Source organism: Xiphophorus maculatus, chromosome 10 (genome assembly GCF_002775205.1).
Source record: "Xiphophorus maculatus strain JP 163 A chromosome 10, X_maculatus-5.0-male, whole genome shotgun sequence".
In the NCBI taxonomy this organism is placed as follows: domain Eukaryota; kingdom Metazoa; phylum Chordata; class Actinopteri; order Cyprinodontiformes; family Poeciliidae; genus Xiphophorus; species Xiphophorus maculatus.
The window spans coordinates 7716870-7734101 of NC_036452.1; the positions used below are offsets into that span (position 1 = coordinate 7716870).

A 17232-nucleotide genomic window follows, 5' to 3' on the forward strand; every position below is an offset into this window, starting at 1 on the left:
CATTTTTTTCAGCCCCACCTTCTGGTAGAGGTTAAGTCTACCGTTAGGTCAATGTGTGTCTGTTTGCAGTAACTTTAAAAGAAATTAAAGATGCAAGTAGAAGCGTAAAAAGAAAAACGAGATTAAGGCAGCAAGTACACTAACACATCAGGCACACACATACACCTTTTTTGCCAGGAAGAGGGGTGGGGGGACAAAACACCCACACTTTCCATTTAAGTCAAGTTTCATCTTAAAGAGCTGCAGTGCAACTTAGGGGGAAAGACGACTTCTCCAGTAATTGAGACGAAGAAACCCGGGAGAAGCATTGATTTGAATGCTGAGGCTTGCGTCGCCTTCAAACCATACGCAGGGTTTTTCTGTGTTGTTTTGTATTTCTAAATAGCTGTTTGTTGCAGATGAATGCATGAAGGGGCTTCTGCAATGAGAACAGAGCAGATAACAAAGAGAGCACGAAGAATGGAAAATGTCACGGAAATGAAAGCGCCGCCGCCACTTCCCCCGTACCTACAGTATGCGCTCGGCTTTTTTGGATTCCCCCTCTGGAAAACAACAGATTCCTGAGTGATTGCTGCTTTTCCATTTGATGTAAAATATAAGCAGGTGCAACACTGCTTCATGTGGTAACAATTTTTTATTATCAGCTTGCTGTTGGATTAAATGACAAGAAGCTCAGTTTCGAGGTCAGGAATCAGAGCTGTGCATAGTAAAAACCTTCTCTTCTTTATTTACAGTATGTTGAGGCAAAGTTCTGCATATTAGGAGAAAACCAACTAATCAGGCTTTGCAATCTAAAACAGAAGAAGTGCTTTCAGAAGATACCTTATTGCTCATACAAGGAAAAAACTAAGCTTTTTTAATCCTTTTGAAAGGTCTGTCTTTTATCACATTTTTTAATCCAGGGTGAGAAACTGCTTCTATTCCCGGAAGCACACAAGAAAAGTACAAAGATACATCTTAACTTTATGCAAAGTGGCCCGCCTTTAAAAAATCTCTACACATCCTGTCAAATGCGGCGACGGAGGTGCCGGTGTCCTGTCAAAAACACACGTTTTACCTCTGTTGACATGATGGCTGACAAAAAAAAAAAAGAAAAAAGAAAAAGCAATCTTCTATGCCCGTCAAAATGCAATTACATATGCACAAGGAACAATTTATATCAGATATGCTAATCAGTTCAGCATAATCCTCTAAGAAGAGAATGATCTTAATCTAATTATAACAAATACACGGATATTTTCTGTCTGAAAAAATCCTTTATAGTCTATTGGCTTATATATCATGATTCTTTTAATGGAAAGATTTGTGAAGTTCCTCTATAAAACAATAGATAAAACAATCTAAAACAATCTTTTAAACATTTTAAAAGATGTTTGTAATTACATATATATATATAAATCAAATTTCAATCTGAAACGGATTGCAACCAATACCTCAACAAATTTAAAAGAAATCCAACAATTAAAGTAAAATCAAAATAATCTTAATTCAGTGACCTCTAACTCTCCTCCTTGGTCCCAGCCTCATGAGAGGAATGACACAAGGACAAGTCGAATAATTGTGGTGCCTAGAAAGCAGGAATAAAAAAATGTAAACAGTTCATTAGATGGGAAATAAAAGGCGTAAAAATACCCAGGGGCAGAGTGTAATGAGGGGCCCTGAAGATCTTCCGCAGATGCTTATTTCCTCTACTTTCCCGAGCTTTTCCTTTCCACCCTGCACACACGGCTGGTGGCATAGCATGAAGAATAATTAACTATAGAAAATTTAGAATGCTGTGTTCTGTAACAGGCTTTTTCAGCAGTAGGAGAGCGACTGGGTGAGTTAGGTTTAATAACTCTCATGTCCGGCTTCATGTAATTGCAAACTGGCCTTTTATATTTTTTTTCCTGCTACACTTTTCTGTAAGAAATGGCAAACAGATCAAAAGCAAAGTGTTAAACAAGCTCTAAGTGAGCAGGAATCGCAAATGGATGCCTACAAATTTTACATGCTTTCTTATCATAAAGCTCCACAAAATAAATGTCTAAAACTTTATGTGATGGGGAAAAAAAAAATTAATGCTGAGAAAAATGACTACTTGTATGCTTAACTGAAAGGTTATCTATATTACTTCTTGTCCTCCCCAGCTGTGATTTTCCCAGCTTATATGTGGATCGCTGCCAGCAGGTCCCACTCTAGTTTCCCCACATGTGGGGGCAGAGGTTGACTGACGCGGCATGGCGTTTAAAGGAAGCAGAGACCTTTAAGCAGGCGCAAGTATCACAACAGCATCTTAAATAATGCATCTTTGCACGGTAGGTGTTTATTGCGTGCACACGCACACCCAGCACAAAGGAAAACATGCACACTCAAAGGAAATAAAACGTTTTTTAAAAAACCTCTAGAAAAAATTGTTGCGTTGCATTTTTTGCTCCCCCCCTACTACTAACAAATTTTGAGAGGTCGTTCAATTAAGTTTCCTTTTTGAAAGCATTTGATATATTAAGAGACAAAGAGGAGCAGCTACAATTGTGACTGCCACAGGAGGGTGTCATTTGAGCCTTTGCTTTACTGTGGTCTTTGGTGCCGCTGGATCCTTCAATTATGTCTGCTGTGCGCTGTGTGCGAGTCCATGTGTGCGCACGAGGGCGACCGTTTGTATAACTGAGACTTTTATGAGACCTTTGCATCCTAAAGAAACCCTCCTTTAAAGGAAGTATGCGTGCAACATATGTGAGCGACGTACCCCGCGTGTGTGTTCTCTCCCCTAAAAGAAAAGGCAGCAGTTGCAGAAAAGCCTGAGCCTCAGATAACAGCATGGGGCCTCTCATTAGCTCACAGGTTGGTGCTCTGGTGGCTTCTGTACACACTGCATTGTGTTTTACTTCCACGAAATACCTTGAGGAGGCTTCAAGAGGTGAATGTCGAAAACATTAAAGGCGAAAGATCAGCAACGACAACGCGATAAATCAAACTGAGCCATATGAGCTGGTAACCGAGGATCGGGTGGCTTTAGAGTATACAATTCAAGTTATTATATTTCTGTATTGTCATTTCACTCGCAAAATATAGAATCAACATTGCCTAATTTATTGGTAGCTTTTATACGGTATTTGTGTGAATCAGTAAGGATATCTGTTCAGGAGCTGCTGTCATCTAAACATGACATTGTTTAGATGACAAACTGAGCATGTGATGAATAAACTCTAGTTTTCATGTTTGTAAAGCCCAGTAGCTATTAGTAGTATTTGAATTTTGACATTTATCTTCATCTGAATATATGAAAAAAAACACTGTAGTGAAAAACATCCCATGTTTTAACCTGATGTATGCTACCATTTTATGATGTTAACTAACATATTCTATGTTAGTTAACTGCTTTAATGCATTATCTACATCTATTAGTCATAATTTGAATGTTCTTTTATAATTGTGCCATTTATAAATCTAATCAAAAATCTTATAAGGGGTTCCTCAAGGGTGCAATCTCAGCCCACTTTAGGTTAATATTTATATGCTCCCTGATCTAAGAAAAAGTACTTTTATGACAACTCTTGCCATATGTATACTGATGACAGAAATATACATTATATTTCTGTGACCACAAAACAGGAGTCGAAAAATATCCACTAAGGATGGGTCAAATTTTCCTGCAGCTTAATGGAAAAATGACAAAATCCAATTTTGTTCTCATTACCTCAGACAGAAATTTTAACGCCCACAAAAGTCAATTACTTATTCAAGCTGCTGCCATCTGAAAACATTTCCCCAAAAAAAGGGTTCCCTGTCAAAACAGAACACAGAAAATGTATGTTTTTATTTTCTGTGGGTTATTTTAACTCTGTCTTAACTGTTATGACTAGTCGTAGAATACATTTATTGTTTATGATGCAATTTTCTTTACCTTTGTTCTTTTATTTTCCTTTATGAATTGGTACTGTTCAAATAAATTAGAAATAGTTACAATTACTTTAATCAACATATGCATTTGAACTGAAATTCAAAGACACGCAAGTTTTTTTGGTAACCATTTTACCATTTTTCTTCTAATACTTAAAATACAAATAAAAGCCAGACATGTTTTTAGAAAATCTATACACTTTCTAAATTAAACCACATTGATACAGGATTTCAACTCTTGGAAGAGAGTTTGACGGTAGAAGAATACTATTCTGATGGAGGCTTTTTATTCTCATTTCTCTGTGATACCAGTTGTGCATTTCCCTAAAAAGTAATTTCTACTGCAAAGTAGAAATGACTGATCGGTAAGATCAGTCAATATAAGCTTAAAAACTGTTACCATAAAGAAAGAGGCCAGGATAGTGTGAGTGAAGAGCACAGGCAGGGGTTGCAAGGGAACTCCAAACAAAAGAGCAATATCAAGCAGGACTTTGATGGAGAAGGAACTGTATACTTTTTGAAGGCTGATGGTTATTTCTTTAAGGCACAAGAGTGCGATTAAACCCAATATTAAAATATGAAAGTGCTTCTAAAAAGAAAAAATCAAAGCCCCCATTTTTCCCTCCCAGACTATCTTCCCATCACTCTTATTTGTCGTCTTCTCTCATCCCGTCAGGTTTTTGTCTTACCAAGAGCAAAGTTGTGCAGGATGGGACAGAAAGAAAGTATGAAAAGATAGAAAAATAAAAAGAGAGGGAAGGTTCTAAAGATGAGGGACCTGGGTGCTGGTGGTGCAAAACAGAGACAGACAGCATTGGTTGGAGGAGTAAATCAATAGAGTAGAGCCGTCGGGGAGGTGGGTAGCCAGGGCAAGAAAAGAGGAGAGGAGAGGAGAACCAGCGCAGGGGCCCGGGCTCCGATCACAACGCTGGCTTCTGGCGTGCAGTGGGGAATAAAGTCGGCCTCCCCGGGTCAGCACCAGAGAAAAAGGTGAGATTAGAGGAAAAGTGGAGGAGGTATTTTCACAGGAGGGGTGGGAGAGGTGGGTACTGGAGGATGACAAGGAGGGAAAAAGAGAGCGTGTGTATGAATGTGTTTGTGTGCTTGCTGGATACCTGGCAAGCCAGGGACCAACCGGCCCATTAGCCTGTGGGCACCTACATATGGTTCACTGATCCCTTTGCTGAGAAGAACTCCTCACCTATCAGTCTTCCCATCTTTTTTAAAGATACCTTCACTTTTAACCCTTCCTCTGCTTTGGAAAGAGGCTCAGTCCTGACCTCGATTTATGATTCATTTCTGTTTGATGTCTATTCTTGGACTGTTATCTAAAATTGAAAAATGTAATAAAAAAAAAGAAGAAACTAGACACAAAGGGAAAGGAGTTGGGCCTGCTGAGCGTGTGCACATGCGCGTCCATCAGTGGACACACACAGAAGGCCATCTCCTTTAGTGCTTTGCCTTTTATTGTAATGTGTCCATTGTTGGTGCTGAATTGCTTCACCATTAGCATAAGAATGCAGCAGCACACATAGAGACTTAGCCAGATCATTATCTCTATATATTTATGTATACTTTGTCATTTCACTATGCGGAACACATTGAAATGCTGATGAGGCCAGTTAGGCCTCTTTTCCAAGCCTTTCCAACATGTGCCCTCCTGAACTTCCCAATGCACTTCACAGTTTCCTGGGTGTCTGCAGGTTCTGCGCTGGAATGCACCAGCAGTTAGAAAATTAGGAGAAATGGCCAACTAATGCTTATGGTGGAGAAGTGAAGACAACTTAAAAGGGTCAAATAAAAAATAAAATGGGTTAGAATAAGCAATCACAGTTGTGTAATAATATTTTTTTAAGTAAACAAAAGGAAGTATGTAGAATAAATGTTTCCAAGGGGAATTAACTGAGGTAGACATGTAAAAGTGGAAACACTACAGCATAAATTCATCAAAAACTGTCCTTCATAACTTTCAGGCAATTTTAAATTCTTTTAATAAAATGGCAGAGAAATAGTGGTAGTGGAAGCAACATAGAGTAACATAGTGCTGCCCCTCTCTCATTTCTTCCTGTGGACTGCTGATCAGCTGTTGAAAAATTAGATATCTTTTCCCCTTTATACTGATAGTACTGATAATCCAGTCAGTCAATTAGTGGAGTCCACATCCAAACTGCTAAGACTTTCCATTCAACTATTTGTATGGTTTAAAGTCCGTTTGACGTGCCATAGTGTGTCAAGAGTGACCAGAGTTTCGTAACTCTGGTCACTCAAAATATGTTAAACATATGTTCAAAATATGTTTATTTTATTTTTTTTATTTAATAATGAGGGCCTGAAAATATTACATGAGTTTATGGAGTAGGAGTTCCTAAGTTTCCTACTTCTTCCTAATTCTTTTCGAGCATGTTAAGATTATTGTAGTACAAAAATATGTGTCTTTTGCATTCCTTGTTCATGTGTGTGATTTTATACTTCTATCATGTTCAAAATAAATAAAATAAATAACATGTGAAAATAAATAAGATGTCCTCCACAACTTACTGCTGTGCACTGCGGATGACTGAATTAAAATTACTTTATTTTTTTTTCCTCAATTACAACAATGACAAATTTGACTTTTTGGAAATATTTCTGATGCCAAAAAAATACATAGTGTAGGAATTATAGGAGTGCATTATATCACTTTTATAAAGATGATAGTTTAAAAATTACAGCTGCCAAGCTACAAGGGGTGTGTCTGTAAAGCAGCAGACTTCAGGCTAGCAATCCTGGCTAATAAGGAATAGCAAGTTTTTTTTTATTAAACATCACTGATTCACTGTTCATTTTTAAAAATAACAATAGGGAAAAAATTACTCCAACAATTTATACATGTTTAATCACACCTGCCAATGATCAAAGTAATGTCAACTGAGCAACATCCAGGAATAATGGTTGCTTTTCTATTTTAAGTAAAACTAATCAGATCATGTTTTTATTTTACATTTTGTGTAAATCCCATGAAATCATGGTATTTGTATGCAAGTATCTCATATGACCAATGCCTAGCTTAAAACTATTTATCTAATAAGCTATTAAATTTTCTCTCATTTTATGTGCTTTTGGAAAACACACACAAAAAATGAAGCAAACAGGAGAACAAACAGAGGAACAAAACTAAAGACTTTAGTCTCACTGCAGGACTAAGCTGATGCTCTAATGTTTGCCAACCTCTGGGATAATTGAAAAAAAAGAAAAAGCACTTAATTCATCTTCCACAATGTAATTCTGATCAAGGCCACAGCTAGATACCACTGCAGGCTTCAAAAACACCAGAAAAAAGGCAAAATTGTTGGTTGCAGAGAGCAAAAGTACATCCCCCTTTCTTTTTGGCATGCTCCCTCATTAGAAACACTTACGATCAGAGGAAGAAACTTAGGTTTAATTGTGTGTGTGTGTGTGTGTCAGGGTTGTGAGCTGGGATTAAAACGTGCAAACATGGAAATATAACTATTAGGAAACACCAGTAAACACAGGATGCAAAAAGAGTTCCTCATCTATTCACCGTGTTTCCTTCTCTGAGGCTTACTTATTAAAAATCAAATGCCACTGCCTAAAATACAGACGGAAAACACAGAGCCAATGATTCATAATATATTTCATAAATACTTCATGAATCCCCCTCAGCATACTTAAGCCAGTCTGGCAAAAAAGAAAACATTGTCACCTATTCTAGTACCTGCTTGTCAGCACATCACTGGGGAGTGGGTGTCACATGTCACTTCTGGTTTACACTGGTGCATGGGATGGGCTCGCTGCATAAAAATGGGGAGTAGGACAGAGAGGAGAACAGAAAGAAAAAGTGAAGGGGAGGTGGAAAGGAGTGAGGGAGGAGGGGGCGTTATCATATCATCTCCCCATGTCTTTATATCCCCCCTTATTATCTTTAGCCCCCCGCTCTCACCAGTCACTCAATCACACAAGCCCCGAGGACAGCGAGGGGACCTGGGAGGGCCTTCACTTCCCGCTTAAGACTGAGCCAGACAAGCGTCTGAAAGCTATACTGATCGCTGTCACTGTGTGTAGAAGTGCGGTGACTTTGGAGGGGCCAGGAGAGATAAGCGGGGAGAGGAAACGATCGGCTGGTCGGATAACGGCCGAATTTGCACACTGACAAACAAATCCGGTGCTTCGGGCAAAATGCAGATATCCCCCTCCTTACAGACAAAAGTTACCATAAGAGAGATGAACAGGAGGAAGGAGTTGGGAGACCTCACTACAAATGTGAGGCTATGTGATTTCTGTGAGGCAACTCTGAACAAAAAATAGAATTTATCACTAGAAATACCAAAATTTTTCCTAGTGCTTTCCTAATGCTTATTTGTTACCCAATATATAAAAAAATCTGCAAATAGGCATAAGGTTTATGTTTACTTCAGATCTAATAAGGCAAACATAACTATTTCCATTCTGTATCTGTATGTACTATTCTTCATGACAGTAATACATACAAAATTATCAATTATTCTAGATCAAATCTTAATTTAAAGTGCATTATGATAGCAGAAGCCATTTGCTTATCCATTCCTCATTGATTATGATTTAGGCGATGGATCATCGTCGTCTTCTGCCTTCACCTGAAGACAGCACAGGGTGTTGATATGCTTAAAAGTCAACTTAAATGGCATCTTTTTGTCTTCCAATAGCAAACTGTTTGCAATAAATATTTTTTTAATATTTTGATTTTATGTAAAGTTAATTATAACTGTAGTTCTACTGCAGTTTTGGTTTGACTATAATTGCTATATCCACTTATTTTGTTTCATCAATAATTGAAGAACTTTTAAATACGTTGTTTGAATTTAGCATTTTAGTATTTTTCATGTTTGTCTTATAAACACAGCTGCCTTTCCTTAGTAAGTTCAAACCAATGTCCACTCTTTTTTAAACAATGTTGTGCATTTGGGTTAATTTTCCCATCCTTATTTAAGCTACCGTAGTTTGTTGAATTAGTTTGCTTTGTTGGTATTTCTGTGTTGTTCATTGCCTCTTGTTCATTCCTAGTAAAACACTTTGCGTTTCCCATGTTGTTCATAAAAAGTACTCAAAATATAAAGATTGATTGATAGAGATGCACTGATCAATCTGGCAGAGATCAAAACAAGAACAAATTTCCGTTAATCAGCTCTGAGCAGAGCCCAGCAGGCCATATGTCGATGAATTTGATTTTAAAATTTCATGAATGTGTTAAAATTACCAACTTGCTCTCATAAGAACCTGCAAATATGCTGTCTTATGTGTGTTGTATTCTTTACATGACAAAAAAAAAAAAAGAAAAATCAAAAATTGGTCAGAAATCACAATTTGTATCAGCTAAGCCAGACTGGTGCATCTCCAGCTTGTAGCTTAAAAGACTCCATTAATAATAATGTAATTACACAAATTACAGTGTATTTATCTAATTACTCATTAATAACGAAAGATGGCTTTGTAGTTAGTCAAAATATGTCTTAGAAAAAAGATCTACAGATTTCTTTAACCCTTGCACAAACTCCATTTTAAGGGTGCTGGTGTTTTTATTTACCTAACACATTCCAAATTACATATGATTGCGTCCTTTTAAGCTTTGTAACAAACTGCTTCAACCAACTTGAGTGACAAGAACTAAATCCATGAATGAAGCCAATAGTGGTGTCCATTAAAAGCCGTGGAAAAGCCTCCAAGTCTCCAAATTGATAAATAGCTTGAGGAAGATGCACAGTTCACAGCAACCTCCAAATGAAAGCCGTGATTCTTAAGTAGAAAGGAAGATCCGCTTGCTTACATCTTAAATCTGCACTCAGTGCAGAGTAAATGGAGGAAGAAAATCCCAGACAATTTAAGGGAGTCCCTTTTATAACTTGTTATGAGTGATTAGACTTTAGCGTTGATGGGTTATTAAGCAAAAAAACAAAACAAAAAAACATTCAAAGAGTCAATTTGTCTTCACTTCTGTCTCTGGTAAGAACAAGTAAGCCAACCTAAGGCGATTTAAAAAGTGTCGAACAACCAACTCATGTTGGTCTGTCATGTTGTCTCTTGCAAGAGTCATAGTAATGAGGACAAGGGGCATAAAAACATAAACCCTTCAAGATGGATTACAACAATCCCAATACATAATCTCTTGAAGCATGGTTAACGAAAGAATTAAACTTGTCCAACCCTCCTTAAAAAAAAAATCTATCAAAAATACTGCAACATAATTAACAGCATTTGGGAGGAAAAATTAACTTTTTAAAGGGCAAAGAAACTTAATACACAACTTTTTGATAAATGACTTTGCAAACTATTTTCTCCATCAAAGTTGTTTATCATATCAAACATGTCGAGCATTAATGGAACTTAAATGGTTGCTGAAACCTTGAAATATTGTGGCTTAGTTATAAAAACTAACTCAATATAAAAAAGGTAATTCTCAACCTCTCTAATTTTTGCTCAACATGCTTATTCTTTTTTGTTTTTAAGCAAAGCAATAAAATCAGACTTAATACGCTACAGATTGAAATTATACAACTAAACAACTGTTAAATGAGTAAATGTAGTACTAAAAATGAACAGCTTAGTGAGTAGTAAACACCCTAATATTATGACACTTTCAACCAATAAAACAGGTCACCAAAGTGCATCTTGATTCACACACAAAAAATGTTTTGGTCAGATTTATGCTCAAAGTCGGTAAGTTTAATCTGATCTTTCATTTCTTAGTGTATTTGCATTTTTTTAAATTAATTTTTTATTAAAACTGAAACATGTTTTTTCCTTTTAAAAGATTTAAATATATGTTATAAAAGTTAAAAAAACAGTCCAGCGGTTTAAGTTTTATTTTTAAGGTCACTTGTGAAAGGGATATACAGAGGGGAAACATTTTTTAGACCATATTTTCCCCCCATTATGTTCAACTCTGTGTACCTGGAAAATAAACTGTTCAATATTTCAAGGTTGGTCGACTCTTTGGAAATGCATTAATTATCTCCCTGGGCAGACACAAGGAAGCATTCCATCTAAACCGTTTTTATTAAAGGATGAGGCAGTCCAGACATCCCCCTTGACCATGACTGAAGCTCCAAACAATACCCAGCAGACAACTGGAAATTAGGAAGGGATAGTTGTATCCCTGCGACAGCGGGGTCCGTGATTTAATTTCATGATCTATAATGGAATAAATGAAGCCAGAAATGAGCGGGAGACGTAAAAGAATCATTCCATCATCGTTTCAAACCTTTTCAGAATGAACACGTTTCTTCAAGTACTGTATTTCAGATGAATACAAAAAAATGTGACCGTATCACGTTTTCAGATCGTGGAATAACGAGCTTTGTGCGCTGTGACAACATATTTACCAAGCTCACAAAAAAGGCTTAGAGTGTGTGTTTCAAAAGAAATCATTGAAGCGCAGTGATGAATGGCATCTTTTTGGGGGTCCTTGATGAAATAATATTCAGCATCTTATGACGAATCAGCATCAGCATTTCTATCCAAGTAAATTAGCCCTGCAACAAAAGCATCGCACAATGGCTCTCCTCCCATCAATATAACTGCCTTGACCATAAGAGACACTAAAAGAGAGATAACTATGAGGTACTCAATAATAAAACTTATCGGGGCTTATATTTAAAGGCTTCTAATTAACCTTATTTAAGTCAAGTATCCTTCAACAAAATGCCTCTTACATTTAGACCCTTCTGCTATTGAATATAAAAAAAATTTCACATATTCTTAAGGAATATGTGAAATTTTAAAAGAGATGTGAAAATTGGTGAGGCCTAAATTATGAAATTCTTACAATACCTTTAAAAAATTATATTAGACTTCACATATTTTTATTTTTTGTTCTCCTGATCTAAAACTTTAGAAGAATGCTGTGAATATTGGAAAAAAAAAATATATCAAAAAGAAAACATAAAGAAAAGGTTAAACACAGTAATAAGGGGAATGAATTTGTCATTTTGACTCCACTCCAACACCTCAAAGCAATTGATAATGTTGTCCATGTTTGTCCTGAGACAAAAGACAATCCTTAGAGCAATAGTGCCATCTACAGCAAAAAGACCTGAACATCCATGCAAGCCTGTGGAACCAGGGCTGCATGCTGGCGAGCTATCCTGAACTTTTTCACATTGTTGTCATGTTGAAATCATAAATTTTGATGCGTTTTACTTTAGCTATTCCTAAAGAGAAAAATAAAACAGTCTAACCAATTGCCTTCAGACATCACATCATTAGTGAACTTTTGTTGGCAAGCTTAGAAAGATTGATCCAACTAAAACAAGTTTACTTCTTGATTATTTTAAAACACTCTTTAACCTTCTAGGGCTTTGTTGCATGTTTATGAATGTACCACTTAATCCTATGAAACAAGCATTTTTCACAAACTTTGTAGAATATTCTACAGTAATCCAAGTAAACAATATTATCTGAGCAGTATATAAGGCTGACAGGCAGGTCTCCAGGGGTTCTGTCATTCCCAGCACTTGCCATTTGAACCTTTTTTGTAAATAGCTGGTTTATTTAGTAATGCGTTTGTCATTAAAGAACATCTCTGTAGAATACGACATATACACATTGCACTTGTGTGTAATTTAATCTCAGTGTAAAGATAACTGTTCTGTGACGGTCTCAGGGGTTTGCTAAAGATTGTTCATGAACAAACAGCATCATGAAGACCAAAGAACACCCCAAATAGGTCAGAGATGAAGTTGTGGAGAAATTTAAAGCTGTATTAGATTATAAAACAATATTCAAATATTTGAAGAGCTTACAATGGATTGGCCATTAGTCACAATCAGAGAAGTGGCCCAAAAACCCAATGGCAACTCTGCAGGAGCTATACATAATGACAGCTTAGGTGGGCAAATATGACAATAATTACTCATGCACTCTAAAAATCTGGTCTCAACAGGAGAGTGGCAAGGTGAGAGGGCAAATGACTAATCTGAACATCAATTTGAACACACCATTACTAATTTAAAGTATGGTGGTGATGGCATCATGCTGTGGGGGGTGCTTTCTTCAGCAGAAACAAGGAAGCTTGTCAGAATTAATGGCAAGATGGGTGGAGTTACAAGTATGTCAATGGTGGAGGCTGACCTTACTGGAGGACAACAGCCTGAAATATTCAACCAGAGCTACAACAGAATGTTGTAGGTCAAAGCATATTCATGTGTCAACAAATGCAGATCAATTACAGTATTCAGATTTGCAAAAGTAAAAGTAAAACCTTGCATTATTTCGTTCCTCTTTACAATAATGTTGCAACTTGTGTTGATCAATCACATAAAATTCCAATAAAATACATTGAAGTTTGTATGATAAAAGAGACATTTTATATGGTGTTGTAAAACAGTAAAACTTCAGAAAAAAAGCAAGGACGATACTGTTTTTTAAAAAACCAACAGAAACACAACACCAACTTATGTAATTTAATCAAATAACACCAATTAATTTAATTATTTTAAAAATGTTGACAAATTGTTCCATTTAGAGAGGATCCCATATCATAATACCTTTTCCTCGGTAATTCAAAGAGGTCTGCTCAATAGTTCCAAAAAGAATCTCATCTGACAAAGCAAAAGGCAATCATCACTGGTAATTTTTCTTTTAGACATTTAGATTCTCAAGGAAGTAAGAAATTTTACTACAAATTATACTTGTAGTAATTGGCCCTGTCACAGCCACTGTGAACAGAAACACCCTTATCAGCCATCAATCTGAATCAGATAATGTTCCCTTGCCAAATACTGAAAATCAGCATATTTTTTCCCTTTAACTGCATTAAAACTAAGACTACATCAATGTGTTGATAATCTATTATTAGATTATCAACACATTGATGGGGATTTTCTAAAAAAAAACCTGCGAGTCGTCTTGAATTGATGAAAGCTGCTGCTAAGAGCTGAGTCATTCTGCTTTGTCTTGCTTGAACCCTGGCAAGCAGGATTGTTCAAATCTTAGTTATATACTTTTTAAAAGGATGGCATCCCCTTCAGCTGCTGCACCTTTCAGACCCCCAATGCCTCCTCTATTATCAGGATGAAGCTCTTGACCACAGCAACAAAGCCTATATATCCACCTTAGGGAGGCCTGTTTGATAAGTTGTCTTCCTAGATGAAATGGACGGGTTAGCGAGGTCGACTCTTGCCCCAACTGGAAAGAAGCGGGAATGAGGTCTCAAGCTGGCACACCGGTGGTAGGAACACTTCAAACCATGGGTGAATGAGAGGATGAGAGAGAAGGCTAAGGAGGGAGACACCCGTGGGAGGCCAGTGGGGGGTGGGAAGTACGGCAAGATTGAGTAGTGAGGGAGTGAAAAGGTTTTGATATCCACGGAAAGCACAACAAAGACAGAGCTTTTTACATTAAAAAGAAAGGAAATTGCCTTTTTTCCACCAGATTCCTCTCGAACCGAGTGTCATGTCCTTCATTGGCCTGTAGGAAGTGAGAGGCTGAGGTTGGCTATAGCATTTGGCACTTCTGATGCACATCTAAGAGAAGTGGAAGTTCTTGCTTTCCGAACACTTGCATCAGGGGGAAAAAAAGTTCCCAAAAAATATAATTATGTAAGTTGGGTTATCTTAGTTTCCATGTGTGCTGCTTAGGCCACAGCACATGATGTGAAAAAAGGCTAATTATGCTCAAACAACAAGAACTATGGTTGCCGCTTCTTTCCTTCTTTCGTCTTTGCATTTCATTATTGCATGCCGTGATGTACCCAACTTTGGTGTGCGAAGATGACTCAAATGTACTTGTTTTTTCATCTATTAATATATATATTATTGTAAGCTGAGTGTAGGAATGCATAACAAGTTTCCCATATGCTCCAAAGGGAGATTTAATAATAAAAAGATAATACCAATAATGAAAATTAAGACTAACATCAGCCTCAGCAGCTGATAACTGCTTGATGATTAGGCACAGCGAGTGAAGGAGGAGGAAAAGTTAAAGATTAATCATGAGCCAATTAAAAACCCAGGGTGAGGAGAGCAACCTGTCTTGGCACAGAGACCCCCTCTGTCATCTCCGTCAGACTGGTGTGTTCACAGATTACTGGTGCATTATGTCTCCGTCCTAGCAGGTTTCTAAGCATGCTTACGTCGATGGTTTGAAATATTATTTCATTTGAGACATAACACAGCTTTCTCTACATTTAATGTTATGCTTTGCAAAGATGGGTAAAAACCTTAAAATGAATAATCTTTTATTGTAGAGGCATTATCCCACTGATATCAACTTTTCAGTTCAGTATGTTTCACAGAAGAGAAAGAAATCCAATATTTTTGGATAACAGTTCAACATTAATTTCATTCATTTTATTGCTATGGTGATTATGATGATGAGTGTCAATGAACAATAACCTATTAAGTATTAAATAAAAAAATAGTAATGCATTAATTTTTGAACTATCATTTCAATTAAAGTTAATTTAACTTTTTTTTTTTTAATTCTGAAAAAATAAATGCAACCTGAAGCCGTTTTGCTATTTTCACAGAATTGTTTAGATTTTGTGGCACTACCAGCCTGAATTTATTGTAAGCAGACAGGAAATGTGCAAACTCTTCAAAACTAGAAAGAGAAGAGAACATGCCATTCATAGCAAATTGCTACAAAATACTACTTTTGTGTATCTACAGCAACCAATTTTAAATATTGAATGAAACTATATTATTTTTCACCTCAACAATAGTTATATGACAATGTCACAGATTTGAATCCCATTATTTTTTAAATGCTATTAAAATATTAATATTTTTCTGTTAAGTATGATTAAAAAGCTTTTAAGTCAATGTTTGAATGTCCACTGAATTTAGAGAAAGTTAATTTCCTGTCTCCTCTTTGTAGAAAACAAGCTACCCACAAAGTCCCTTTCATGGAGACTAATAAAATACACATATTAAAGATCTTTTAACTTTTCTAGGTAAGTTTTCTTGAAATGTCTTCAAAAATCTGCTACAAACAATGTCTAGTATCCTTGTTTATGTGATTTGTTCCAAATAATTGTAAAATGTGGAAATAAATCAAAACAGAAACATGAAGGAACAGACCTGAGTGTTCTCGTCTGCTAGCTCTGCAGTTGAGAACACTCAAGAACACTCTACTGCAGTGTAAGCAGTAGCACAACACTACAAACAAAACAAACAAATAACAAAATACATTTATCATTGAAAAATCCTCAACAACTTGTAGTAAAAAAGATCATACTTTTCCAAAGGAGAAAAAAAAGTAGTTGAATCAAATAATTGCCTCTTTTTAAAAAGGGTTTTCGATCAGGTGAAATACCTTGAGTATTTTTGAGCAAATATAGAGTAAAAAGAAAATGACCCAGAAGAATAGACTGTTCATTAAGCTTTGACAGAGGTTTGAAATGAAGCAAAAACATACAGTGAGTTATGAATTACTAAACAAGGCCAGATTCTGCAGCAACACAAACATGCACAACCTGCTCTCAGTGGGCATTCCTTGCAAGTTCAAAAATAAACTGTGAATTAACCTCAGCGGATGCAGCGCTGGGCCTCTGTGCTCGGCTGTTTGTGTGAGTAAAAATGATTGCAAGAGAAAAGGTGCTTGGGTTAGAGACCAAACTATGGTGCAAATAGACCTGATGATGGTTGACAGTAACAACCTTAAATATGGCGTACATGCAAATTTTGTTTTGTGTGGAAACTGTTTAAATATGTTGTGTATTCGCAGGAGATAGTGTTGTTATCATCCGGTGAGAATTTGAGTTTATTAAAGGCACTTACGAAGTCTTTCTCGAGCTTCTCCACCTCCTGCTTGTAGCTCTTCAGTCTGCTGTTGTACATGGCGCGGCTCTGGATGGGGATCTCCCGCACCTCCAGGTCCATCTGCTCAAGCTAGAACCCACAAATAACACAGTTCATGGCAAAACATTTCCAAGATGTTTTCTTACACTTTAAAATACATTTCAGCAGCATCAAAAATCAATTTTGAAGCGAGGATCAACACACATATTTCCCCTAGTCAAATATATGGCAAAAAACCTTACCCACCAAACACCACCACTTTGCTAGAAATTTTACATCATATTTTTTCTCTGCAAATTGAAACGCATTTAATGATTTTAAATATGTTTCTGTTGCTGCATACGGTCAGTGCAATGAAAGATGGTTAGTACCCTTTACCCTTGACTAGAAGACAAAAAAAGGCAGAGCTGCCCCTCACTACCTGATGCTGCGCACTGCCGGTCATCTGGCTGAAAGAGGGATATAACATGCTTTCTTTTCAGCAACTGTCAACTACAACTGTCACTATTTTTGTGTGCAAAATGAATAGGAACCATCTTGATATGGTAATGCAGTTTTAAAAACAGCAAGATACTGT

General features: G+C 36.7%; 1 protein-coding gene across 4 annotated transcripts in view; it reads right to left on the reverse strand.

Annotated features, from left to right (window-relative positions):
- vti1a (vesicle transport through interaction with t-SNAREs 1A) overlaps positions 1 to 17232 on the reverse strand; it is a 133292-nt gene that overhangs the window by 110093 nt on the left and 5967 nt on the right. For all 4 annotated transcript variants that reach the window (XM_005794569.3, XM_005794568.3, XM_023341371.1 and 1 more), the window contains exon 3: positions 16635 to 16745. In XM_005794569.3, coding sequence (XP_005794626.1) covers positions 16635 to 16745 — 111 coding nt within the window. The remainder of the gene's footprint in view (positions 1 to 16634; positions 16746 to 17232) is intronic.